The following is a 27,107-nucleotide window of genomic DNA, read 5'->3' as shown; positions in this document are numbered from 1 at the left end:
AAAATGTTTTTGCAAGGGTAGTTGTGGCTGCTGTAGTAAAGAAATGTTTGTTTCTATATAAAAGTCCCAGTTTTTGATGAGTTTCCTTTATATTTTGCTGTATATGGGGGTCAAATGAAAGTTTATTGTCAATGATAACACCTAGAAGTTTGGTTTCCTGCACTATTTCTATGGCAGTGTTGTCAGATGCAAGGATGTTGAAATGATCAGTGACAAGGGAGGTGTTTTGGGGATGAAAGAGTACAAGAGTACTAGTTCTGTCTTCTTTGGATTAAGAAAGAGTAATTTCTTAGCCAGAATTCGACTGTTGTAAAGGACTGTTGAGTTTAGTTATGGTAGTGATTAAGCAGTGCAGATTATGGTGGAATCATCAGTGTATTGAATGAGGGTCCCAGGGTGAGAGGCAGTGTGAAGGTTGTTTGTGAAAATGTTGAAGAGTAGAGGTCCTAGGATGGAGCCTTGGGGGACTCCAGTAGGGTTGTGGAGAAAGGGTGAGAGTTTGTTGGACCATTTCACTGCTTGTTTACAATCCTTGAGGTAGCTCTGAAACCATTTTACTGTGTTATGTGAGAAGCCTAAGTTAGACAGTGTGTTCAGAAGTTAGGGGTGAGACACTCTGTCAAAGGTCTTGGAGAGAGATCAAGGGATACTGAGGCTGTATAGCATCCTGCATCTCTGGCCTTGTTCACGGTGTTTGTAAATGAAAATGGGGGTGTAGCTGTGCTGTGGCTATGTCAGAAGCCATGTTGGGTTTTGGTTAAAAGATTGTTTTTCAATAGATATAGCATTACCTGCTGATGGATACCTCTTTCTCGAGAATTTTGGATATGGGTGACAAGAGGGATATAGGACAGAAATTGGATGGATCAAAAGAGTCGCCTCCTTTGTGGATGGGGTGATATGAGATTGTTTCCATATGATAAAGACCTATTTATAACGATACTGATTGAGTAGATGACTGAGTTAGCAGGCAGTTTGAGGTAGTATGGGGGAGATTGTCAGCTGAAGTAGAGCAGGGTTTTAGTTTTTGTAGCAGTTTCTTAATGGTGTCAGTGGGTATGAGCTGAAATGAGACTGGAAGAAACTGGAGTTTGTATGACATTATGTTGAGTAGGGGGTTAATAATGACAGGGTTAGAAGTAGTTGATGGCCTGGGATTGGTATCTAAACAGGTTGAAGGTGGGGGGTCCAGCATTAGGGGTGTTAGTTAGTAGGTCTGAAATTGATTTTATGAAGTGCTTGCTAAAGTTTTTGGCCATTTGTGATGGAGGGGTATCAGGTGATAGGGGGTGCTCTCCATTTCTTCCAGGGTAAGTAGAGAAGATATGCTGTGCCAAAATTTACTGGGGTTGATTTTATGCTGGAGTTGAAGCTGGGAATAATATGGCTTTATCTCTGTTGATTAGTTTTGTCACTTTGTTACGTAGTGTTTTGAAATTAACATGCTTTTGTTCATTTTTGTTTTGTTTCCAGGTTAACCAGGCTAGGTTCCTTTGCTTCATCAGGTGTTTACATTCCTTAGAGAGCCATGGTGCTGAGTTTTTTTGATTATTTTCATACGAATAGGAGCTAGGGTATTAAGTATGTGAAGGAAGGTGTTATTAAAGTATAGTACAGCATCATTAAGGGATAGTTGTTTAAGGGGTGTCCATTCTATTTCCTGTAGGAGACTGTTGAATTTATGCTGACAAAAATGAATTGAGGTCCTAACTTATTTTATAGGGTATACTCTTAGTTGTTGGGAGTTTGTTCTAAGGGAGTAAACTGGCAGATGATCGCTCACTTCATCCTGACAAATGTTTTGTTAAGTGTGGCAAAGCGAAGTCCTAACAGTCTTTAAAAGCTGTTCTCTCTTCTACCACAGTTCTTTGCCAGCTGGCAATGTCCCTTGAGATCTGATCATAACAGCGTCTATGGGCGGTTAACACATTTTGCTTAGTACCCTTTGTACTGTTACGATAGGGTCTTAAGATGTTTATCCCTTTCTCAATATTGTAGTGTAATCCCTGTGTTCCATGCACTACAATCAGTTTACATATTATTTTATACTATTGTACTTGTTTTTATTGACCATGAAGGATCGACTGGGCCCAGAGAGAAAAGCTCCATGTAAACTTTGCATGAAATATTACATTTTTTTCTGTTTTTACAAGTAATTCTAAAGCATAACAAAAAGAAATAAGAAAAATGTATAAACAATTGATAGCAGCTACATAATTATCAGGTATATTACAAACATATTCTATAGCTAGATTGTAAGTATACATGTAGATTATACATATGCTTATAGGTTTAGTCTAAAAGAAACAGTTGTGAAACAAAGGAAGTATTTATAGGCAGACATGATTTTTGTTTAGAATTTCAGATCAAGGATGTAAAGAGGTTGTAGGGAGGAGGTGTTATGGAGAGAATGAGTATAGAGGAAAAGGTGTGGGATAAGGAACTGAGAGACATGAGAGATAAAAGAATGGTGTTTAGCTGGAAAGATAGCAGGGTAAGGTATGAGGAGGAGTGGGAAGTGTATAGTGGCAAAGGAGAACGGTAAGGTATAGGGGGGAGAGAGGGAGTCCAAGAATTTAGAAATGTAAACAAATACTGTTAGCTGAGATACTAAGAGACTGCCAAGTTATTAACAGGATAGAAAGTAGAAGACAGAGGAGATTTAGCTGGGTGTAGAACACTAGCACTGCCAGCTATTAAACAGCTGATGTTTGTGTTTTAAGGATAGACAGTTTAGATTTTGTAGATGTAATCAGAGTAGAAGGAGTCACCACCATTATTATATGATTTGGTAACTAGCAAAAGCGATTTAATGAATGATCTTAAGTCTGCTACTAGAGTAGACTTGGAACATATGTTTGAGTGCTGGACATTTTTGAGGCACCTAGCAGTTTCTATTTTGGTGTTTTTGGATAAGTAAATGTGAGAGGAGGATATTTCTCCTGTATTTTTTTTTTCATAAAAAGCATTAATTTAGTATTATTAGCATTAAGCAGAAGACAGGAGTTAGTTTGCCAGGATTCAGTTGCAGTAAAAGAGAGTTGTGTTATTACTTGTAGTTTTAGAAGGTTGAGTGCAGTGCAGATGAGTGTGGAGTCATTTGTAAACTGCACAATTGAGGCAAGGTTAGTTGTTGGGTGAAGTTTATTTGTAAAGATGTTAAATAGAAAATTGATCCCTGTGGGACTCCCACAGTAACTGGCAAGAGAGGAGAAAAGTCCTGCTGCCATTTAACTGCTTCTTGTCAACCAGTAAAGCAGCTGAGAAACCATGACAGACATAAGTGACTAAGTCAGATGGAGGATAATTCTGAGATGGGTTTTGATGAGAGATGGTATTAAAAGCTTTCGACAGATCTATAAAGAGGGAGGAGACTAACTTGCGTTCATTTCTATATCAATTGAAAGCAGTTGTCGTACTATAGTTGAGATGGAGACCATGTTGTGCTTTAGTTAAAAGGTCGTTAATGAGGTAGTTGAGTTGGGTGTGGATACATTTTTCTAATATTTTGGAGAATTGCTATAGGTCTTTAGTTTGAGATTTCAGCTGAGTTCCCACCTTTGTCCGGGGGAATGATGCAGGACATTTTCCATACATCTGGGACATGATTTTCTGTTCTAGAGTGTTAATGAGTATAGAAATAGGATAGGAAAGAGTGTCTTCTGCTAGTTTAAGGTATACATAGGCAATTTATCCGCTGCTAAGGTAGTTGCTTAAAGGTTGCTGAGCAGTTTTTTTCCCAGGGAAAAAAGCCGCTGCTCTGTAAAAAAAAAAAAAGTTTAAACACAAAATTAAGTGGGGAGCATCACCCCCACACCCCCCCCCCTACTTAAATATACCAACTCCGAGATTGCACCATAGTGGAGGAAATGGCAAAGTCCCGAAGATGGCCCACCGATTATTTTTCCCTGGGAAGAAAATTGATGGTCCGTGACTTTGCTATTTTCTCTTTTCGACATTATTGGATTGATGAAAGAGCGTTCACTCTTTTCATTGTCCGATAAGTCAATATAGAGATGTTATTCTATTTGAATGGAGATGTTGCCTAAGCAGATAGGTTGGGAGATGGTCACTAATAATGTCTGGGAAGCATCCAAAGAGATTTATGTTAGAGGTTTTATTGGTTAACATCCTAGTAGAGAGATTGTCTGTTTTTTTTTATCTATTATGGTTGGGGTTTGAATTAATTGTGAGAAGCCATGTACATTTAGGGAGTTTAAGGGAGTTTCTGAGTTGCATATATACCAATCTATTTTGAAGTCACCCATTATGAAGGTTTCTTGGTGAATATTTAGGGATATCCAATATAGGATATTGTCTACTATACTTATTGCCTGGAGGAATGTAGATTCCAATTATGGTGATACATTTTATTGTCATTTATTTTAGTTTGTGAGAATGATTTCTGTGAAGCCAAATTTTGGGATATTAAGGTAGAGAAAGTCTACTTCAATATTATTCTTATGTTTGATTCTTATTCTTCCTCCACTCTTATTTATTCTGTCAAGTCTGTGTATATTATATCCTGCTATAAGGTTATGTTTTTTTTATATCTGGTTTTAGCCAGATTTCAGTTATGACAGCTACATCCAGGGAGTATTGTGTGAGAGGAATGGAGTTCATGTATTTGATTTGATATACTTCTGCAATTCATGTTTAGTAGGAACAAGTGTGTTCCTTTAGAATGGAAGTGTGTTAGGAAGTGGAATTTTTCAGAAGGGTGGTTCTGAGTATTTTGTTGAATGGTATTAGTTTCAGGGTTAGGGTGTATGACACCACTTAGTTTGAGGTAAGTTACCCCCTACAGTAAGCAGTACAGCCATTTTGAAGTTACCTTATTCTTTAACAGCATTTTGGGGCAGTTGGTTGTACTCATGTATTTGAAGAAGACTTGATCTGCAGAGGTAGTTGATTAGAGTTCTGGGGATCTGTACACTGATATGACCTTTGTGTTTTTTGGGGAGGGGCTGAGGATTTGTAGGAGAATATGTGTTGTTGGGTAGGTGTTTGTGGTAGGATGCTGGTTGTGCAGTCACAGTAAGTAGTAGTAGTAGAGACGATGAGGACATTTTGAAATGGGTGCGACAGGGGTGAGAGTTCAAGAGCTGTATGTGAAAGAGATAGAGGAAATAGATGATGGTCTAATAGGTAGATGTTGTGTATTATGTATTTTGTGACATATGTAGTGTGGTTAGGTAGTATGTGAGGAACAGAAGGTAAGATGAGAGATAGGTAGAGAAATACAAGCGTTATGACTTGTTTATGTGAGAGATACTTAAAGACAGTAGAGAGTTTAAAGGAGGGAGAAAGTACTTAGCTCTAATGATGGGGGTGTAATGAGTACAATAGTATATTTGTGGTTATGGGTAGAGTCAGATCAGTATAAGTGTGGAGGCAGTGGTGGTGAATGGGAAATGGGGATTGGGTAGGACAGAAGAGTGAGCCTGGGTGTAGTGAGGGTGAATGGATTGGGAAGAATCTGACAGTTTCTTTCTTTACCACTTTGAATTCACTTACCTGACAACTTACAGATATGGCAGGTTGATAAAAAACAAATATTATGGCTAAGAATCTGTTTTGTTTTATCTTACAAGCTGAACAGATGATGCTAAAGTGCATTTAGAGGGATAGCATTTTTTAATTCGAGGTAAGTTAGGTACTGTGCAGGGAAGTCATATTTTGAGAAAGCTGATGTGCCTTAAACATGTGATTCGTGGGCTGAGTCATGTTTTGGAATCATCATAGAGCCACAAGGGCAGGCAGCCTAACAGCTACATATGCCAACAGAACTGAAGTTAGCATACTACTGCTGTATTGTTCTTCTCCCCTCTTAAACCTGGGTTGCAATTTCTTTATTGCTAGCATGGCACTTAAGAGGTATTGAGCACTGCCAAGGTTTTCCATACCACTAAAATATATTTAGTTTAATATCATAATTTTAACCTTTGGTGTGTTATTTTGCCTGATAGGCATTCATTCTACTTTTAAATTGTCCATTGTTTAATAAACAATAATTAATTTGCTCCATTGTTTAATAAAAATTAATTAGTTTTGTTCCACTGATTAATAAAATGTAATTCATTTTGCTATTTTCTTTACAGCACCTACGTTTGCATGGCATATACCACTGGTAGCTATTTCTGGACTAATGTTCCTGATTGTGTTAGGATTCAGCATTTACAACTGCAGAAGAAACATAAATCATGGTGCATATATGACAACAAAGTATTAGATGATGTGGTAAGCACTTTTAACTTTAACGCACATGGCTTCATCTCTTGATATCTAACTTTTTGCAATCTGGTTGCTGATCTGTATATAGCACACAAGTCAAATTCTTTCAGACTGAAACAATTTAAAGTTGCATTATACGTGCGTAGCCCTTCAAAGACAAATAGCAGAGTCAAATGGGCACTTTCTGTATACTTACACAAACGGTTGCATCAGAAAAAGTTATTTGCCTTTACAAACTCCCAGAGAAACAAAGCACAACAATGTGCTAAGATTATAAACACATGCTTGATGTGTCTTTATTTATTTATTTTCTGTTTTACTGACCAGGTAAAAGCCCACTGGATTAGGGGAGACTGATCTGATGTAGCAGAAACTGGGGTAGACAGAGCACTAGGTGGCACCACAGCTGTACCAGTGGGGATATGTCAGTAGTGATTATGATGAATAGTGAACATTACTAATGAGATTAATTTACAGAGCTGTCAGATTACACAAAAATATCATCACACAGCACAAAATAGCTTGAGACCTTAATCTGTAGTAGAGGACTTTATAGTTAAATTTAGTGACAGAATGTAGTAATTACTTATGATATAAGATATCCATTGGTTTGGCCCTGAATTGGTAGGTAACAGCTCATGCAATGTTTTCTTGACATTTTCTTTTTATTTACAATGTTTAACCAATGGGAGGGTCCACCAGAGTACCACAGAAAATTTTATAAAAAATATTGAAATATTGTACAAAGCTGAGGAAAAATTGTAGACTTCAGTATTCAGTCTACCTTACATTTGGAGGAATTAATCTCACTTATTGTGATAACATTTTCCATCAGGATAGAGCAGCAGATGTGAAGGACTTATCACTTAACAGAAACTTGGCTATTAGCACTTTTAGTAATCAAGTTTCTTATGACCTTAATTCTGTTCCATGGTAGAAACAAAGGTAGTGTTGTAACCAATATAATTTCTTAGGATCATAGGAGATTACTAGGCTATTGGCCCTGAGGCCATTATAAGCCTAGCCAAGAGTTTAGCACATGTTTAGACAAATCAGCACCCGATGCCCCTGTCCAGCAGGGTCATGGGTGGAATCCCAGGGTTATATTTTCCTGTTTCCCATCCAGTTATCCAGGTTGCGCTTAAAAAGGGTAAAGAGGTACTCTGCTTGATGTGGACAGGGAGTCTATTCCATAGATGGGGGAATCTCTGGGACACAAAACTGCCCTGCCAACAAGTTTTGTTAATGTCACAGACCAGGCTAACGATGTATGTGTGGGTTACCTGAGTGGAGCTTGACTTGCAAATATGCAGCAGTCCCAACAAGGTGAGGTCCGTGATCACCTTGTATGCCAGACAGAGGTCACCTCTTAGGAGTCTGTATGAAACTGAATAGAGGGATAGGGCTTTTAGCCAATCTATGTATGGTAGATGTTTGAGGCCCTGGATTCTCCTGGTGAGGAACCTCTGTGGTCTCTCTAGCTGCTGCATGTGCTTTGCGAGGTACATGCTGAAAGGGGCATTGTACTCAATAATGGGCCTTATAACGGAATAATACAGGGATGTTATTACCTCCTTGTCCCTGGATGAGATACCCTTACTTAAGATGTGGGCCATGTAGAAGACTTTCCATACAACAGAAGCAACATGGTGGTCAAAAGTCAGGTTGTTATCAACCTGGGTGCCCAAAAAACCTCACAACTGATTGTGTGCTTAGGACATTGTTATTAGTGTGATAATTTGTGAGGATATCACTCTCCCCAAAGGGGATGATGATGCATTTTGTGATATTCAGCTTCAGGCCATGTTTCTGGCACCAGTCATTTGCCTGAGTGAGACCCACTTGGAGGATGTCCACATCACTAGGGGAATTGATGACAGCACCCCAGCTTGCAGTCATCTGCAAACTTGGTCAGCCAGAGCCCACTGATTTTGCCCTGCACCTCAGAAAAGTATATCAAAATAACAGAGGCCCCAAGATCGAACTCTGGGGTATGCCGCTTTTTATGTGTTTACTGCTTTTGGTGGCTTCCCCTATTTTGACTACATGGGTTCTATCATTGTGCCAGTTTGCTACCCATGTGGTAACATATGGATTGATGCCTAGTTAAGAGAGGTTATCTATTATGCCTGAGTGCGGAATAATTTCAAAGGTTTTGGCCAGGTCAAGGTAGGCGGTGTGCACCATCTTCCCCTCAACCATGGCTTTGGTGACTGTCTCAAAGAAGTCGACCAAATTTAGCAGACATGACCTCCCCTTGATGAAGCCAAACTGTGTGGGATCATGTGTTTGGAGGTTGCCAATGTCCTTGTTAATGAGGTCCATGATAATCCATTCCATGGCCTTGCAGATCAGGCTAGTTGGCTGATGGGTCTATAATTTCCTGGATTAGTGGATGCTCCACCTTTGTGTAAAGGGATGATAGTGGCTGCCCTCCATTCAGCTGGGGTGAAGCCAGTACTCAGGCTTTAGTTGAATATGGTGCCTAATGGTGCTGCAAGTTCCTGCCTGAGTTCATGCAGGATGCAGCCTGAGATGTTATTGGGTCCCATGGAGGCTGTATGTTTTTGCCTTTGAGAGAGCAGTGATGAGCTGTTCCCTAGATATAAGGGAAAGGGGGCAGGTACTGGGGATGTCTTGATTTACTGATGGGGGACAGAGGCATGGCTATCATGTATGATTAACAAAACAACTAATGAAGGTGTACACCTTCATTAGTTGTTTTGTTAATCATACACAATAGCCATGCCTTGCTGTATACCTTCATTAGTTGTTTTGTTAATCATACACAATAGCCATGCCTTGCTGTACATATTCATTGGTTGTTTTGCCAATCATACATGATAGCCATGCCTTGCTATACACTGTTCTTAGTTGTCTTCATAGGTTTTAACCTCTTAAGAGGCCAATGTGGAACTCATATCTTAGCAATGTGTAACAAACAGTCAAAATGTGGAACAACTTATTTTTGCACTGCGTGAACACATACAATTTTCTTGCGGCCTGGGTGAATTGGGCTTTCTGTCAAAATCATGAAGTTGATTTTTTTTAATCCCATTCATTACTACAGAAAACTACACTATGTGACCAACATACTAGTGGCAACAATAATTTAAAGAAAGAGGACAAATCTTATAATGCCCATTCTTACACCAAAATAAATGATCCTGTATCAGTAACATTTAAAAATAAATTTAAGAAACTATTTTACAGAAGAGCAGCACATTTTTACATTCCTTTGTAATAGCAACTGAATATTCTAGCTCAATTTACTGGCCAATGGACATTATAAATGGCTCAGCATTAAATAGTAATTTTCATTTAAAATTGCTGGAAAGAGAACTTATGAGATCAATTCATTAGTCTATGAAATAAAGATATTTTAATTCCTCAACCCGAGTTAGTGCACAGGTTAATTCAAAGGTTAAGGAATTTCAGAAAGATTGGAATAAAATCCTATCTGCCGCTGAAAGCCTAACAAAAGTAAATTACAGCCATGAGAAGTAACCTATGGATTGCAAACTGCAAAGATAAAAAGGTTCCTCTAGGTAGAATTTTGCAATACATTTTATGAAAATCTACAAATTTTACATTGTCCCCTTGATAATACGCTTATATTTTTCCATTATTTTGTCACTCTGCATTGCAGGAAAAAAGAAAATAAAAAAGTCTCACTCAGTCACTGAGTAACCACTTACCTCTGGAATTAAATGAGGAAAGCGGCTGCATCTCCACCACGAGTCCACAGCCCCCTCAAATGCTGCACAGAACACATTCCGGCAGGATCAGGAAAAACATAAAGAAAAAAAATGAAACAGCATCAACCACTCTAACACCACTATAACCGCATGAGAATCCAGCAAAGGGTAGGTCTGATGTCCGAGCAACAGTCAGCCCAGTAATAGTACACCATTGCATAATCATCCCAATGTGCTGTGTATAAAAGCAAATCACCCTTTTGAAGTATGGGACTGCAGATCTTTTGTCTTCAGATCAATGGTGGTATCTTACATGCACAGCACAGAACAGCAGAATATTCTAAGATTCAATAGCTGGTCACTTCAGTTCATTCTCCCTGACCCACGATCAAAGAACAGCTTTCAATGGGATTGTTAGTAATAAGTCTCATGCGATACTCTTTTAGAATGTCTTGTGGCACTAAGGATAAATGATTCACTTAAAACCAAGAAATATGTCCAAAAACCAATAAAAGTGAATCAAGCAATGAGGCGGTATAAAAAAAAACTTTTATTAAAATTACCACATAAGCGCTTTCACAGTTTTTTGCACCCTTTTAGAAGGTATTGCATTAGTGCGAACTATAGAGGCACATGATTGGATGAGTTATGTGCCTCCTAATTGGCTAGCTTTATGTTAGGAAACTATTTGTCTCATATAGCATGATGCCGATTGGCTGTATTTGCAATATATGAGCCAATGAAAAACTGCAGTGCAAAGCAATCACTGTTGAATATAGAAGAGCAGAAAAGTGTCTCTCAGTTATGTGAAATGTTGAGCATTCTGCACAATCCAGAGTACATGGCTGGTAAGATTGCCTTGTTAATCCTATGTCATAGCTGTGTCTGGCTGTAAAACTTCATTAGTTGTTTTGCTAATCATACATAATGACCATGCCTTGGTGTAAACCTTCATTAATCATTTTAGTCCAGTGGCTATTCATTTGAAGCTGTCTCCTTTATTGCATTTTCTTCTTACTGTGAGTCCTCCTTCAGGACATTTAAAAATTCCAGCCAGAAGTATATGAGTGCAGGTATTTCATTACCTGTTCGATAGCCATGTGATCAATGCCTGTTCAGGTAGGAAAAAGAGACCAAAATGGCTGACTTTGAAGCAAATTGTAATTTGACCTCATCTTTGTTAGCTTTGAGTTAGTTATTGTATTTAGGAGGTATGAAGGGCTACCCCTACCATTAAGACAAGTGGGGATCTTTGCCCCCACATAAGCATTTTTTGAAGGTAATCTATTTGTTCTGTTCATCTTGAATGAATACGCTTTGATCAAATGGTAATCAATGAGATGTATATCTATGAATACCTCATCTACTGTGGAAAGGGTTGGGACTGGTGACTATTTAGGGGATAACGGCTCAGAATAAAATTGGGAAGGAGAGCAGTTTTGAGGGATTTGGGAGGGAACATACTAGATGGAAAACTGAATGGATCAGTTCTCCATAAGCAGAGGACTGGAAATGATTTGCAGATAAAATCAGAAAAATTTCAATAGGAGTAACATGCTGCCACAGGAAATTAGACAGGTTAGTGTTTTCCAGATGTAGCCATCCTCTAATATTTTGTCACTAGCATATGAAATTAAGGTAACTGTTCTGTTTAATCACTGTCAGGGGTTTATATATTTTTGGAAATACAGAGATGCAACTTGCTGGAATAGTTATCACACTTCTGATTTTTGGAATTTGCTGTGATAAGATGTACAGAGTTGTTAACTTCATGGTTGGGTAAACTAGCTGAAACTAGGATTCTGATATTGCACATATATCTGGGCTACATAGGTTAATAAAGGAATGTACTTCAGAGTTTTTGTTTTTGGTACTGCATATATTGATTAGAATTCACAAAAAGATGGGAAATCCCTGGAACTGAACCAGAAATCCAAGCAAAGAACAAACAACTTACCAGGAAGCCAAAGACCACAGCAAATGAATCCAACAATGGTCAAAACCACTCCAATTCTCAGTTGTTGTAGAAAGAAACAATCCTTTAGTGGTAAATCCACTGCAATTCACAGTTAAGCGCTTTCATCTAAACATAGACTTCTTTAGGATGATGAAATATGTTTCCCTTGCTAGTGAACTTAAAAGAAAAGCCAACATAGTTTGAATAAAAGTTTGAAATTGTTATGGCTTTCTGTAGTATTTTGACATTCTAAATTTGTTCTTAGCCATTTATTCTTGGTTTTATGTAGAATTGTTTTTTGGTGTGTGTGTGTGTGTGTGTGTGTGTGTGTGTGTGTGTGTGTGTGTGTGTGTGTGTGTGTGTGTGTGTGTGTGTGTGTGTGTGTACACCTTTAAGAACTTTCCTGTGGTTTGTTCAGCTGGCATATTGATTGACAGTTCCTGGGCATGTGGTTTTACTCCTCTGAGCTTTTAAATTCAGTGTTTAGAGGAATTTTCATGGTTCTGCTGAAGTCTATCTTTAGATGAAAGTGCTTAACCGTGAATTGCAGTGGTTTTACCAATAAAGGATTGTTTCTTTCTACTACAACTGCAAACTGGAGTGGTTTCTACCATTGCTGGATTCATTTGCTGTTGTCTTTGGCTTCCTGGTCAGTTGTTTATTCTTATAGTGACAAGATTTATTTACGCTTCCTCAGTTATGATGCAGTATGAGTTAGAACAGTCATATGAGGGTTAGTGACTTGATTCCTGTGTGCTCTAGGTTTATATTTCCATCAGTCAAAAAGAGGACAGGACAGTTGTTTGCCTTGTATGGTGTCTAAGGTACCAAAGTATGTTTCCAGACATTATTGACATGGAAAGCCAACTGCTACATTGCAGTAGATGTATGCTAGCATATACTGTGTAATGGAGGTAAGCCTGGGAAAGTTTACCAGTAGGTAAGAAACAAAGGGTGTAGTGGTACCCTGGAGTCGGTATGTGAAAAGTGATTACCAAGTAACTAGCACAGATAAGTCATGTGAGCATCAGGGTGTTATCTTGAGTGAGCTGGTATTCACTATCGCCCATGATATGGCTTGAAGTTGTCAGTAACAGGTGTGGCTGTTAGTTTGCTTACCATGAGAGCTACATGCATTTATTGAGTCGGGTCTTCTCCAGCAGAGAGAGAGAGAGAGAAGCTGTAGAGCAGTACATAGCCTGACATGCTATCTTAGTGCCATTGTGCTCACATCATGCAGCTTAAATAAGCCTAAATTATAAAGTAAACTGTATCATTAATAAGTTGTATACACATACTCTGCGATTCAGAAAGACTTTCTGTGATGCAAAAGCCTTAACTTGGAAGGTCTCCACACATGAGTAAGTCAGAGTCATTCAGACTGCTGTCCCATGGTCCACTGCATTTTACTCCAGAAGTGGCTACAGAGCAGACAGCAATCTCACTGGCAAAGCCACATGCAAATGCAATAGACAGGAAGATTGGATCATGAAAATTAACCATGTGCTCTTCCCCCAGAAATGGCACTAGCAGAAGATAAGCATGGGAAAGTTATTCAAATAATAATGCTACAAAGTTATTTTGGCAAGAGGAAAAAAGACAGCATTTACTCATTCAGTCCAATGAGATTTGTCTAAGTCCATACAGCTGCTACAGGTAGGTATTGAGTATGAAAATGGTCTACGTCTGTACAGCTGCTACAGGTAGGTACTGAGTATGAGAATTGTCTACGTCCGTAAAGCTGCTACAGGTAGGTACTGAGTATGAGAATTGTCTACGTCCGTAAAGCTGCTACAGGTAGGTACTGAGCATGAGAATTGTCTACATTTGTACAGCTGCTACAGGTAGGTATTGAGTATGAGAATTGTCTACGTTCGTACAGCTGCTACAGATAGGTATTGAGTATGAGAATGGTCTACGTCCGTACAGCTGCTACAGGTAGGTACTGAGTATGAGAATTGTCTACGTTCATACAGCTGCTACAGGTAGGTATTGAGTATGAGAATGGTCTACGTCCATACAGCTGCTACAGGTAGGTACTGAGTATGAGAATGGTCTATGTCCGTACAGCTGCTACAGGTAGGTACTGAGTATGAGAATTGTCTACGTCCGTAAAGCTGCTACAGGTAGGTACTGAGTATGAGAATTGTCTACGTCCATACAGCTGCTACAGGTAGGTACTGAGTATGAGAATTGTCTACGTTCGTACAGCTGCTACAGGTAGGTATTGAGTATGAGAATGGTCTACGTCCGTACAGCTGCTACAGGTAGGTACTGAGTATGAGAATTGTCTACGTTCGTACAGCTGCTACAGGTAGGTATTGAGTATGAGAATGGTCTACGTCCGTACAGCTGCTACAGGTAGGTATTGAGTATGAGAATGGTCTACGTCCGTACAGCTGCTACAGGTAGGTACTGAGTATGAGAATGGTCTACGTCCGTACAGCTGCTACAGGTAGGTACTGAGTATGAGAATGGTCTACGTCCGTACAGCTGCTACAGGTAGGTACTGAGTATGAGAATGGTCTACGTCCGTACAGCTGCTACAGGTAGGTACTGAGTATGAGAATTGTATACGTCTGTGTGTGTGTGTGTGTGTGTGTGTGTGTGTGTGTGTGTGTGTGTGTGTGTGTGTGTGTGTGTGCATGTGTGTGTGTACATGTGTGAATGTCTAGGAGTCTGTGCATGATTGTCAGAGAGTGTATGTGTTTGTGTGAATGTTGTTGGGGTGTCTATGGTAAATAATATAAAACATTTTATGTATATTATTATCTTGCTCTGGCTGTTTGGAGTTTCCCTTAATGAGTTTTTTTTTTTTAGTTTTCCATGTGTGTTCTGCTCTAGTTTTTGTTTTGGTCATTGGGTGCCTATGGTACTCTGATGTTTGGCCTGATAGGGAGAACACTGGCATGGTCAGGTTTAAAAGAGCTGTGTTCAGTTCAGACCCATGGTAGTTAGCTGCTAATGAGGTGTTTCTCTGTGCAACTTTACTTTGCCTCTAAATATCATTGTAACACTATATCCAAAGCAAAATTGTTTACTGAATACACTAACTTTCTGGATGATTAGGAATAGATACTTACCACTTCTGGTCAACAGACTCACTATACACAAATCCTTCTATGTTTTATGCAGTACTACAGGCCTCATGCTAAAATGGCCTGCCTTTTTCCTGGCTATATCTGAAAAATCTTTCTTCGGGCTGAGTCCTGCCTCATGCAACAACCTTCATCCTGAGATTACCTCCATACTAGAGCTCGATCAATTCAAGAAACAGCTAAAGGAACACCTTAGGAACAAATACAAATGCTGCTGTTTGAAAGACAATAGTTAAAAGAGTATTCCACCACAAAGCACTGTTATTGTACAGGGTAACTCTTGTTATTGAGTACCTCTTCAATCACCCTAAAAACTGTCTACATGGATTAATCCATTTCTGTATTACTAATGTTAGACTCTTATCTGACAGTATTTGTTGAGAAATAAATCATGCATAAACTTTGCTGAACGTGTTTGCTACATATTCAGTTTGTACAAATTGAGATGATTGTATCATCTTAGACTGCTACTCTCCGATATTATTTGTTGAGACTTATTCTGGGATTCAGAAAGGCTTACTGTAGGCAGAAAGCCTTAACATGTTTGTTTTCCCACCTACAGTAAACCTTTCCAATTTTTGGACCACCCTATGCCTGTGATTTCCTGCCAGCTGGAGCCTCAACACAGAGGGCAGCCCAGCTTGCAGAGCTGCTTGTTAATTCATACAACTTTGCAGTTACTGCCTTGTTTTCAATGTAAAGATATAACTCCCTTCATACCTGGGTTTTCTGCCTACCATGGATTCAGGCCTGATGGAAACTGTACCGGTGTTTCCCTGTTTGTCAAAGACCACGTCAGATCTACACAGATTAAAAACAAATAATTAGGAAACTTCTCTGTGTGGAAGATCTAAGAATCCCTAGAGTTCAGGCACCTAATAAGAACCATACTGTGGCTATCTCACCTAGTAACAGCTGGTAGAAATACTTTCTTTAAAAACTTTCCGAAGTATAAATCCACTAATGAAAGTATGGAAGCACATGCTAGGTCAAGTCTGTTTTTCTGTTTTTACAACTGCTATTTAGATATCTTGCTTGTGTGTTTTTAATGAAGACGATTCAGTTTGGACTAGCTCGTGCTTGTAGTTGATGATGATGTTCAGTTTATATCTGTGCATGTCATGTGGCATATCTGGTGCCATTCCGAAACAGCGTTTACTGAACCAATGTGTGTAATGTATAAAAGTAATTTTTTTTAAAAGAAAGGCAGATTTATTTATTTTTTTAATTATTTACATTTGTTGACCGGGAAAGTCCACTGGGTCAGAAACCCATTTTCAGCGGAGGCCCAGGGATAAAAGCTATACATGAAATTAAGATTACACAGAGTTACTATTTACAGTTTTAAAACATGAAGATCAGTTTTGACATATACAATTATAAATTAGTAATAAGCAGACTAAGGAGTTTTTATACAATTGGGATAAATGACAGTGTTGGATAAATCATATTTCAATAACATAATGTACACTGTAAGAACATCAGTCAGTCCAGAGTTTTTGTAGTCTGAAAGGAGAGAGAGTAAAGAGGCTACAATTAATATGAGGTAACGTTAATGACTGAAAGGTTGGAAGAAAAGTAAGTTGAAACGACAGGGCACCAAGATTAGAGCTATGCAGCTCTTTTGATTTGGGCACAAAGGCAGGTTTGGTTTTTGAGAAAGTGATTTTTTAGGGTATGTTTGAAATTTTTCATAGAATCAAGTAGTGTGATGGGGGGGGTAGGTCATTCCATAATTTTGCTATGGAGTAGGAATATAAACTTTGTCCAGATCTCTTGTTGGGTTTGGAGACTCGTAGAAGTTGTTTGTTAGAAGATCTTAGGTCTCTAGAGGCAGTGTAGGTTTGTATGATGTTGGAAAGTGTTGGACAGTTTTTTGGGTGGAATGTTAATTTAAGAGCAATAGTGAGCTGGGTGTGCTGAACTTAACTGGGGAAGTCCAGCCAATTCAATGTCTTGATGGCTTGTCAGTGGTGTGTGAAGTTTGGTAGACTGCAGGCAAATTTAGCAATTTTATAATAGCATGATTGCAATTTGTTAGTTAGGGATGTGTGAAGGTTTGTAAAAATGGGGGAGCCATAGAGGAGGAACAGGAGTAGGAGCGTGCTTGCTAATTTTGTTCTTGTGGGAGAAGCTATATAGAACTTTTGCCTGTAAAGTGTGCCTAATTTAAAGTGAGTTTTCTTTATTGCATTAAGCATAGGTTGTTCAAAGGAGCGTTTATTATCTATGGTGACACCTAGTAGTTTTGCAGTGGTCACAACTTCTATTTCAGTCATGTTTTGGAAAAGATTTTAAAATCTTGAGGTACTGGCTTGGATGAGAAGACTAGTTATTTGGATTTTTTAGGATTCAGAAGTAATTGTGCCTCATTGAGCCACAGTTCTATTGATGTGAATGTGTTTTGTGTTATTTTAAGAAGATATGGGAAATTGCTAGAAGAGGATATGTTAGTTGAATCATCCACGTATTGCAGTGGCGGCTGGTGACTTCAAATCAAAGGGGGGCTGCAGGAGACAGCTGAATGGGTGAGGCAATGAGAAGGGGTATGGTCAACTAGAAAGGAGTGGAGCTATGCTAAAAAATGCAAAAACTGGGACTTTAATTAAATACGCTGCCCCGGGTGTCAAACCGTCATTATGAGAGTTCAATGAAGACAAAATGAAGTGTAGAAGAAAAAAAAATATTTCAAAGCATTGGCTGCATGACAGGCTTACTTAACAACTAGATGGAAACAAAAAGGTTGTGAGGCATGAAAAAATAAATTACTTTTTTAAATACATTACTGGAATGCCAGTCAAAATCAAGTATAAAAAAACAAGCAGCACTCAACTCAAACCACTTCTCCTTGCACTGCAGTTCTAATTATAATTTATATTCAGCTTTATAAAAGTACCAAGTAACATGCTGAAAGCAGCAATCTCTGTGATACCCCACTTGTAAAAATGTTTCTTATCCAAAAAAGACCTGCTGCCTGACAACTATCTACTTGCTTCATGGGGAAAACATAATCAAAGTGAAAAATGAACAGCAAACAGGAAACACGCTCAAGATAAATTGCTTAAAGGATTACTGCACAGGTTATAGACCACATATGATAGCTTGGCATTCTGTTTCATAAGCCTGCAGAGATGACTGCAAGTCTCCAACAAATATAATGAGAGTCTGAAAATACTGTAATCCTGTCCTTTATTACAAATACTGTCATATGCATTTCAGTACCTAAGGCTTATACACTATCTAGTTATGTAAATATGCTCTGCATGGCACCAACAAAAAGGCTTTCAATGTTGGTAATTCTTTAACAGTATGCTTATTAAAGCTTACTTGCATCTTACAATCTCAGACAAGCTTATCTGATGGTCATTAAAGCATTGGTACTTAAACACAGACCAACAGGTACTGCAACAACATGCTTTTTCTGAATAAGAAGCATAAATCAACAGTATAAAAATATGACAGAAAACCAGAACATTCTGCAAAATCAAGGACAGATGCAAAGCCACTGTAGTACTTGTTCTTACCTTGGATGGGAGGGTACTCTGCACACTTACACTGCATAACTGCTCCTTGCCTTGCCTGGACACATCCAGAGTCATTATATGGGGGAGTGAGGTACACATATGTCACAATTTGAAATGTCTCTGGCTGACGCTGATGGCCCTGGCACATTTATCATACCCCTCAACCTCAGAGCAAGAAATTGGTACAAAGTCATTAACAGAAGTGGGACAAAGGCCCAAAAATAAGGACAATTTTAAATATTGCTCTTATAAACTTAAGATAGATAATATAATTATAGGTCTTGCATTAGAATGAATTTTCTGAAGGGTCTGAAATCTGAAACACAAATGTCTGTCATTATTTTCTAACTTCAGTCTTTAATGATTTGCCACTAATTTGCCAGAAAACCATAATTTTATGAAATATGGACCAAAAATGTAATGCAAAAATATAAAATAGCCACACAATACAGCTGAGAACCTGTCAAAGAAGGGACACTTTTTAATACCGATACTGTTAACTTGAGCAGCTGACAAAATAAGAATCTACATGCATTTCTGAAATTAAAAGTAATCTATAACTCTGATCATTACAATTACTTATTAATTGTAAACCCTCCACTATTTCTTCCAAATTTGCCATTTTGCGGAGGGATTATTAGGAGGATAGCAACACTTTGAGCCAAAATCAGGGACAGTTGAGAGGTTTGGATATACCCAATTCTATAAAGCGATTTATTTGCACATACCTCTCAACCTCTTAATGCAGGAAATCTGGACAAGGCCAAATATATTGGGAGAACACATAAACAGTACTAAAAATTGCTCTTGTATAAACTTAGACAGTTGACAGAATAACAGGTCTTGCTTTAGCATGCATTTTTCTGAAGGGTATAAAGTCTGAAATTCAATGTCTGTCATTATTTAGTGACTTCATTCCTAAATGATTTGCCAGAAAACCACAAATTGTATGAAGAACAAACCAAAAATAAGAAGCAAAAATCTATTGATTCTGCAAAAATCTGGACAATTGAGAGGTATAGTTCAGCCGGGGCTGTCTTTGAATTTGGTCAAATGCGGCTTCCCCCCCGGCAGCCATTCCAATGTCTCATTATTTGGCTATTTCACCCCATTTACCATAAACATTGTAATGTGCATACTGCTTTACTTCTATGATGATTTGGATTTCATTTAAAAGTTTTATTTTACATATTACAGCACAAAAACTAACAGACATCTGCTAAACAAAGCAATGCAGTCTCACAATAAAAATAGACTTAGCATTAAAACTTCTCTGCCATTGAAACTCACATTCATTGAAACAGCATTAAAACTCACATTTAAAGAAAATACATCTGGCCAGTGGGCTGTTTTCAAATCATAGGCCCCTAGAACATACATGTGTTCTTTGATACACCTTCCTGATTGTATTAAATTATATTCCTTGTACAATACAGTGCAGTTGTTAGAAGGTGTTTTAAATTTATTGTTTTGAATATTTTTCCAGTAAACAATGAAACAAAATGTACTCACCAATAATGACAAAACTGCCCAATTCACATTTCCATCATAAAAGTCTACTCAAACTTCTACAATCCACCAGTATCAGTAAATATGCACAATCTCTGAAGAAGTAAAAGTCATCTAAACAATTCCACATTAAAGAGATCTGTAACTAATGAAGAGGTTGCTGCTAGCAAACTACTTTATGGGCCAGATTCACAAATGGTCAAATTTCATGCAGAAACAGTATAGCTGCTCCTGCACGCAATATGGCCACAGTGCGATCCAGGATAGGGCCGTTTTTCATGTGCACAAGTGGCCCTATACTGTTCCTGCACGGAATTCTGTTCAGCATACAAATCACTTCATTTTCTGGTAAAAACCATGCGAATAAGGTGATTTTGTGATCCAGCAAGTTGAACGGATTCCATACAGGAACAGTGTCAGTGAAAAAATGTATTCGGCTAGTAGCTGAATACATTTTTGCATCTGACAAAACGGAGGCATGACAGCTCGTGAAAGGCATGTATTATGTTGAACAGACAAGCCAATGGACAAATATAAGGCCACTGGCCTTAAAAGCAATGTAAATTTTTTTAAAAATGAAATATTTATTTTTTGGCCAATCTCGGCCGTTTAAGCTAAGGGCAGCAACGTGCAAACATGGGGGTGCCGAAAATAAACACAAAAAGGGAAAAACTGCCTTTTAACAGAAATCTGCATTTTGCCATTATAGTCAGTGGCAGACAGAATGTAAACAAGATAAGGGAGCACTGGTTGCCAAGGGGAAAGGGTGTGCTTGGGAATTGTAAGTATGGACCTGCACACTGGGCTATGCATATGAAGTGACCTATACTGAATCACAGATTTCTAGCTACTGGCATCCTGCACCTAACTGTGCAGGTGCAGGAATAAGGAACAATGTAGGCAGAACAAGAGGATGACTTCAGTAGGGGGTGTGTCATGCTTGGTGTAAACTTGTTGGAGGCCCGTGTTTGCTCTTAGCTAAGCAGAGCTAAGGAAGGGGGTGTGTCTCACATTGTTGAGCACTGTTTTCACTGCTGAAACAGGTGTGTCCACCGCACACTGGGCTTTAAACAAAAAAAAAAAAAAAGAAAAAAGAAAAACAGGAAATAGCAGTTCAGTTCACATGTGAGCACTGGGTATGCGACTATGCGTGGTGCGCCTCGGGGCTTAAAAGGGAAGGCAATGGGAAGGGAAAACAGCAGTAGGAAGGCAATCAAGGAGAACTAGCATAGCTGGCAGATGAAATGTATCACAATCAGTCAATTACACAGGCAGCAGCCCAGCACAGAACACTACTGTAAACTATGCAAACCCCTTTCACTCTGGTTTCTCTAACAAACTCTACACCAACGGTGTACACAGACGGGGAAATTTTACCTGACAAAACTAACAAAATGATAGGGGCAGTTGTCACTCTCATACATCCATATGTGCAAGAGGCTGAAGGTGGTGAGGATGTGAATGCTGATGACCATCCCACAATGAGGAGGAGGAGGAGAAGAGTGTACAGACCAAGGGTAACCTACCAGGGGCTACATGAGCTGGAGATAGTGGAGTGCTATAGGGTGGACAGGGACAGTCTACAGCAAATTGTTGAGCTGTGCCGGCCCCGCCTCACACACAGAACCAACATAGGGGAATCCATTCCAGTGGATAACAAGGTATGTGTTGGCTTAAGTATACTAGCCACAGGTACCTTCCAAAGGGCAACTGGGGATATCATGGGGATCTCACAGGCATCAGCATCCAGGGTACTCCATCAGTTCCTGGATGCCATGTCAGCACATACCAGTGAGCACATATATTTCCCAATCACCCATGAGGCTTTGGCCAGCAGTATGCGTCTCTTCCACCAAATAGCAGAATACCCTGAAGTAGTGGGTGCTATAGACTGCACACACATACACATCAAAGCACCACTCGGCGAGCAGGGTAGGGTCTACATAAACCGCAAGGGCTTCCCCTCCATCAACTGAAAGGTCATTTGCGATGCCCAGGCCATTATCTTGAATGTGTGTGCTGGCAGCCCTGGAAGCTATCAAGACTCCCACATCTGGCATATGACACAGCTGTACCAGTCATTTGCCCATGGGGACATCTTATATGGCCACCTAGTGGGGGATGCTGGCTATGCACTGGAGCCGTGGCTGATGACACCACTCAGAAATGCACACACACCTGAACAAAAATTCCATAATGTGGCACATGGACAAACCAGAATCATAACAGAGTGTGTGTTTGGGATGCTCAAGTCACGGTTCCGCTACCTGGACATATCCGGTGGAGCCTTGCAGTACTCTCCAGCTACATGTACACAAATGTTCACAGTATGTGCCATGCTACACAATATGATTGTGCGGAAACAGCTGCAACAGGGATAGCATGGAGCAAGACCACAAAGCCCCCCACCATTGCCAAGGCCATCACAGGCACAGAGGGACTTGGAGAAGGAACCACCTGAGCCTGCCCATGTAGGCAGAAGGAGGTGTGCCCAATATGCCCAGGCCTTGGCAAAGAGGCAATGCATAGCACATACACTGACACGGTAGGGAACCAGGGAATGACACCTCTCTCTGACTCGCACATACAGTAAAAGGGATGCCAAACATGACACTACCTGTGCTTTACCATGTATAGGGAGTGTACTATGTGCATCCAACATAGTCAGCCCTCCAGCACCGTCCTCAGTACTGGCCCAGCCACAAGGTACATCACTCTTCCTATCAATTACTGAATGGAGTAGTATGTTCTGATAGTTGTAACTATGGTATGGATGTGAGCATACAGGGGAATCGGGTGGCTGAATGGGATGGCAGCAGATACTGGACACCTATATGGGCATCATGAAATCCATAACAAATACTGGTGTCAGCACACTAGGCAGTACTAGACACGGTGACAAATCCCACTGCAGTACATGTGCTGGCCCAAATGTGTGTCCATAGGACACACACATGCATATCAGTGAGGCTCACATACCCATCACCAGCCTCAGCCAGCAGGACAGGTGTAGATGAGCATAAAGAAAGGCTCGTCTAAGGCCTCCAATTCATGGCAATGGTAAACAGCCCTCCTCCAGACCTAGACAGACAGACTGCAACAGGTCTGGCAGTTGTATGTTAGTTCTGAAGGGTAAGAGGATTGAAACTGAAATGTAGGTCAATAAAACCTAAGATCTGTACTCCACTGATATGCCTCCAGTCTGCATGATAGGTCAGAATGCAAAATGATATGGAAGCCAACAGAGTACATGACAAACCAGTACAGTTATAGCACAGTTTAAAGTTGTCAGGTATGCACCCCCCCACAATCCTATGTAGAAATGCAGTAACATGTAAGTGTGAGGAGTAATATCAGTGGAGCACAGATTACCCGATCTGGCCCAATCTACAGGATAGATTGTTGCATGCGTACAATATGCAGGGGTCTGTGTGTTAGGTTGTTGTGTGTTCAAATTGTCTGGAAGTGTCAGCATGTAGGCATGGAGGGTTGTGTCTCTGTAGTTATGGGCAGTACTGTGGTTGACAGAGCCATGTTCCAGCAACTGCAGTGCTAAGTGCTAAACACAATGCTGCTCAGAAATACCCATGTCAGCAGTTGTCCATACTCACTGTCCAGATGTCAATATCTGTTACCATCTGAAAGATGGGCATGCCATGTATGTGGGCCCAGACATACACACAGTACATAGGGGGAAGTACCCTAGACAGAGTACATAAAATGTAACTGTTAGCTGCACACACACCTTTGGAATTGTCAATACAGGTTAGCAGCACATTAGTTGTCTGTGTAGTATGGAATACTGATGTAGTCTGGCCAATCACTAGCAGACCACAAAAGGCACAGTTATGAAGTAATGAGAGACTGCCTTGCCCCTGCAGAAGGCAGCATAAGGGGAATGTCCCAAGTATATCTGTGAGTCAGCTGCAAGTAGCTTCCATAGCACACATGAACTCAGCTCACCCCACCATCAGCCACAGGTTTATCACAGGTCATATCCTTGCTGTTGGGAATGAGTACAGTATGACCCTGCTTCTCTATGGGAATACCCACAGAATGCAGCGTGCAGACTGCAGGTGTGTCCCTAGCTGTAAGCAGCACCCTGCCTGCATCTAGACCAATGCATCAATATGGACAGGAACTATTGCCATTAACACCTTGCACACTTAACCTGTCACTCCAGGGGAATCCACTGGCTCACAGCCTGGGAATGTAGGAGTGACAGAATGCAGTGGCCTGCTACAGATGGCCTGCATTACTACCAAATGGCCTACAGTCCTGTGTCAAAGGCTTGTGCCTCACCAGTAGTGCCAATGTATAGTATCTCTTGAGATCACAACTAACAGCCTAATACAGTCAACAGAACACAAATGCAAGGCCATGTTGACAAATCCCAGTAGCATGCCCCCCATGTCCCACTGCATGAACCGTGGACCAATACATAAATACCACTGGGATGAAGGGTCAACTATAGGGATACTTCTCAGATATCACTTGCATAATGTTAGGAAGAGGATAGAATAACAGAGTGGGAGGGGGTGTAGATGCATGGACGTCATGGAGTGTGTGAAGTCTGAAACTCTGATATGTGCCCATACTACCCCTGCCTGCAATCCCGGTAATGAGTGGCTACAAACCTGCTTGTAAACCACAATGTGAAGGGGAACTCACCAGATATATGAGCCCTGCCTCTGGGTAACCTGGGTGAATATGAACAATTGAGAGGTATGGCCACAGCAGGATATGGCCATTCTGTTAAGTTGATATATGTTCAAGAAGGGGATCCTCAGACACCATAGTACCAAGGTGCTGGACCATTTACACAGACCCATCAGCAAGTGTCTGTAGCTACCTCTCCAGAATGGCAGGAGTATGCAAGAATGTGTAGGCTGTGGACCACAATACTGGACTCAGCTTCATTCAGCTTGTATTTCCCAGTAAATAACTGTGAGCAAGTAATTATATCTGTCAGTAGTTGATGACATAATACATCACAGTGTAAAACAGTGCATGTCTGAATATCTCTGCTAACACCAACCATGTAACACAAGCAGCACAGACAGCAATAGTTACAGTATTATCCTATCTGTCGCTCATTGTGACTCCATATTGTCAATCTATCTACAAATATCCTGAAAAAACAGTTTGCTAGCTGTATGTGTAAAACACCAAACCCTGGACTGGAGTACAACCCTACCTGGAATGGATTTACACACTCAATACAGAAGGTCGTACTGGGCATGCTCCTACACTTAGAGAAATGAAGCCCATATCAGACAACACAGTGGACTATACATATCTGTCATTCACAGATATCTGTGCACATACACCATATTGTACACCATTCATGCTTCACATACACATTAGATAGGAATACTCACACATATCCAAGGCCAACACACTATAATATGTCAAACATACACACACAGAGATGTGGGGAAGAGAGAGAGACAGACAGTGACAGAGAGAATTCTATTATGAGGCCTGTCTCACCTACTACACATCCAATTGGCCGATATTACATGATGTGCTGATGTCAATCACTGTATGCATTCCTTTTGGTAGCCCTCAGCCCTATAATGTCTGTGGTGCTTGTGATAACTGTGTAACATGATAGTACAAATCAGTATTCATGTAGCATTTGTGTACTCAGTCCTGTCAAATGTAAAGTTGTGTGTGACTGAGTGTGTGTGTGTGTTTCCACAGAAATGATTTATGGCCCATTCACACACACACTGCACTTCCCATTGCCCATGTTAGCACTCCTGCTGAAGCTCCGTGGTGCTCGTGATAACTGTGTAATACTGTAGTGTAGCAAACTAGTTAGGTAGGAGTTCTAATCCTGGTCCTGGTAACTGTGTGTGCGTCTGTATGGAGATTAATGATTTTGAGGCCATTAACATCACTACACCTACTATTGGCCTACTTTAGCATGCCTGCTGATGTCAGTCTCCTTGAAATAACCCTTTGGCCAAGTCTCAGCCCTATAAGCTCCGTGGTGCTCATGATAACTGCATGATACTGTAGTTATCATGATACTGTAGTATAGCAACCTAGTTAGATAGGAGTTCTAATCCTGGTTCTAGCAACTGTGATAATGTGTGTGTTTGTGTGTGTCTTTGTTGACACCTGATTTTGTGGTCATTCACACTTCCTACACATCCCTCTCCCCTCCTTTAGCACTGCAGCTGATGTCACTCACCTTCAAAGATACCTTTAGACAGCTCTTCAACATATAAGCTCTGTAGTGCTTGTGATAATTGCGTAATATTGTAGTATAGCAACCTAGTTAGATAGGAGTTCTAATCCTGGTTCTAGCAACTGTGATAATGTGTGTGTTTGTGTGTGTCTTTGTTGACACCTGATTTTGTGGTCATTCACACTTCCTACACATCCCCCTCCCCTCCTTTAGCAATGTAGCTGATGTCGCTCACCTTCAAAGATACCTTTGGACAGCTCTTCAACCTGTAAGCTCTGTAGTGCTTGTGATAACTGCATAATATTGTTGTGTAACAAACTAGTTAGGTAGGAGTTCTAATCCTGGTCCTGACAACTGTCATAATGTTTGTGTGTGTGTGTCTTTGTTGACACCTGATTTTGTGGTCTTTCACACTTCCTACACTTCCCTCTCCTCTCCTTTAGCACTGTAGCTGATGTCACTCACCTTCAAAGATACCTTTGGATAGCTCTTCAACATATAAGCTCTGTGGCATTTGTGATAACTGCGTAATGCCATAGTGTAGCAAACTAGTGAAGTAGGACTTCTAATCCTGGTTCTGGCAACTGTGATAATTTGTGTGTGTCTTTGTTGACACCTGATTTTGTGGTCATTCACACTTTCCACACTTCCCTCTCCCTTCCTTTAGCAGCACAGCTGATGTCACTCACCTTCAAATATACCTTTGGACAGCTTTCAAACATATAAGCATTGTGGCACTTGCAATAACTGCATAACATTGTAGTACCAATACATAGTTACATAGGGGTTTGAAACACAGTAGTGGCAAGTGTGTGATCATGTACAGGATCCATGGCAGGATGGTTTCTGCTACATTTTCATCTTGAGGACCCATATGTTCCAATGTCA

General features: G+C 40.1%; 1 protein-coding gene across 1 annotated transcript in view; it reads left to right on the top strand.

Annotated features, from left to right (window-relative positions):
• The window catches only part of LOC122801535 (interleukin-1 receptor type 2-like), a 311,639-nt gene that overhangs the window by 253,205 nt on the left and 31,327 nt on the right, over window positions 1-27,107 (top strand). Inside the window, exon 9 of the mRNA XM_044070956.1 lies at window positions 6,102-6,240. Coding sequence (XP_043926891.1) covers window positions 6,102-6,232 — 131 coding nt within the window. The 3' untranslated portion in view covers window positions 6,233-6,240. The remainder of the gene's footprint in view (window positions 1-6,101; window positions 6,241-27,107) is intronic.

This window comes from Protopterus annectens, chromosome 5.part0 (assembly GCF_019279795.1).
Source record: "Protopterus annectens isolate FY-2018-M chromosome 5.part0, PAN1.0, whole genome shotgun sequence".
Taxonomy (NCBI): Eukaryota; Metazoa; Chordata; order Ceratodontiformes; family Protopteridae; genus Protopterus; species Protopterus annectens.
This window is presented reverse-complemented; position numbering and strand designations above follow the sequence as displayed.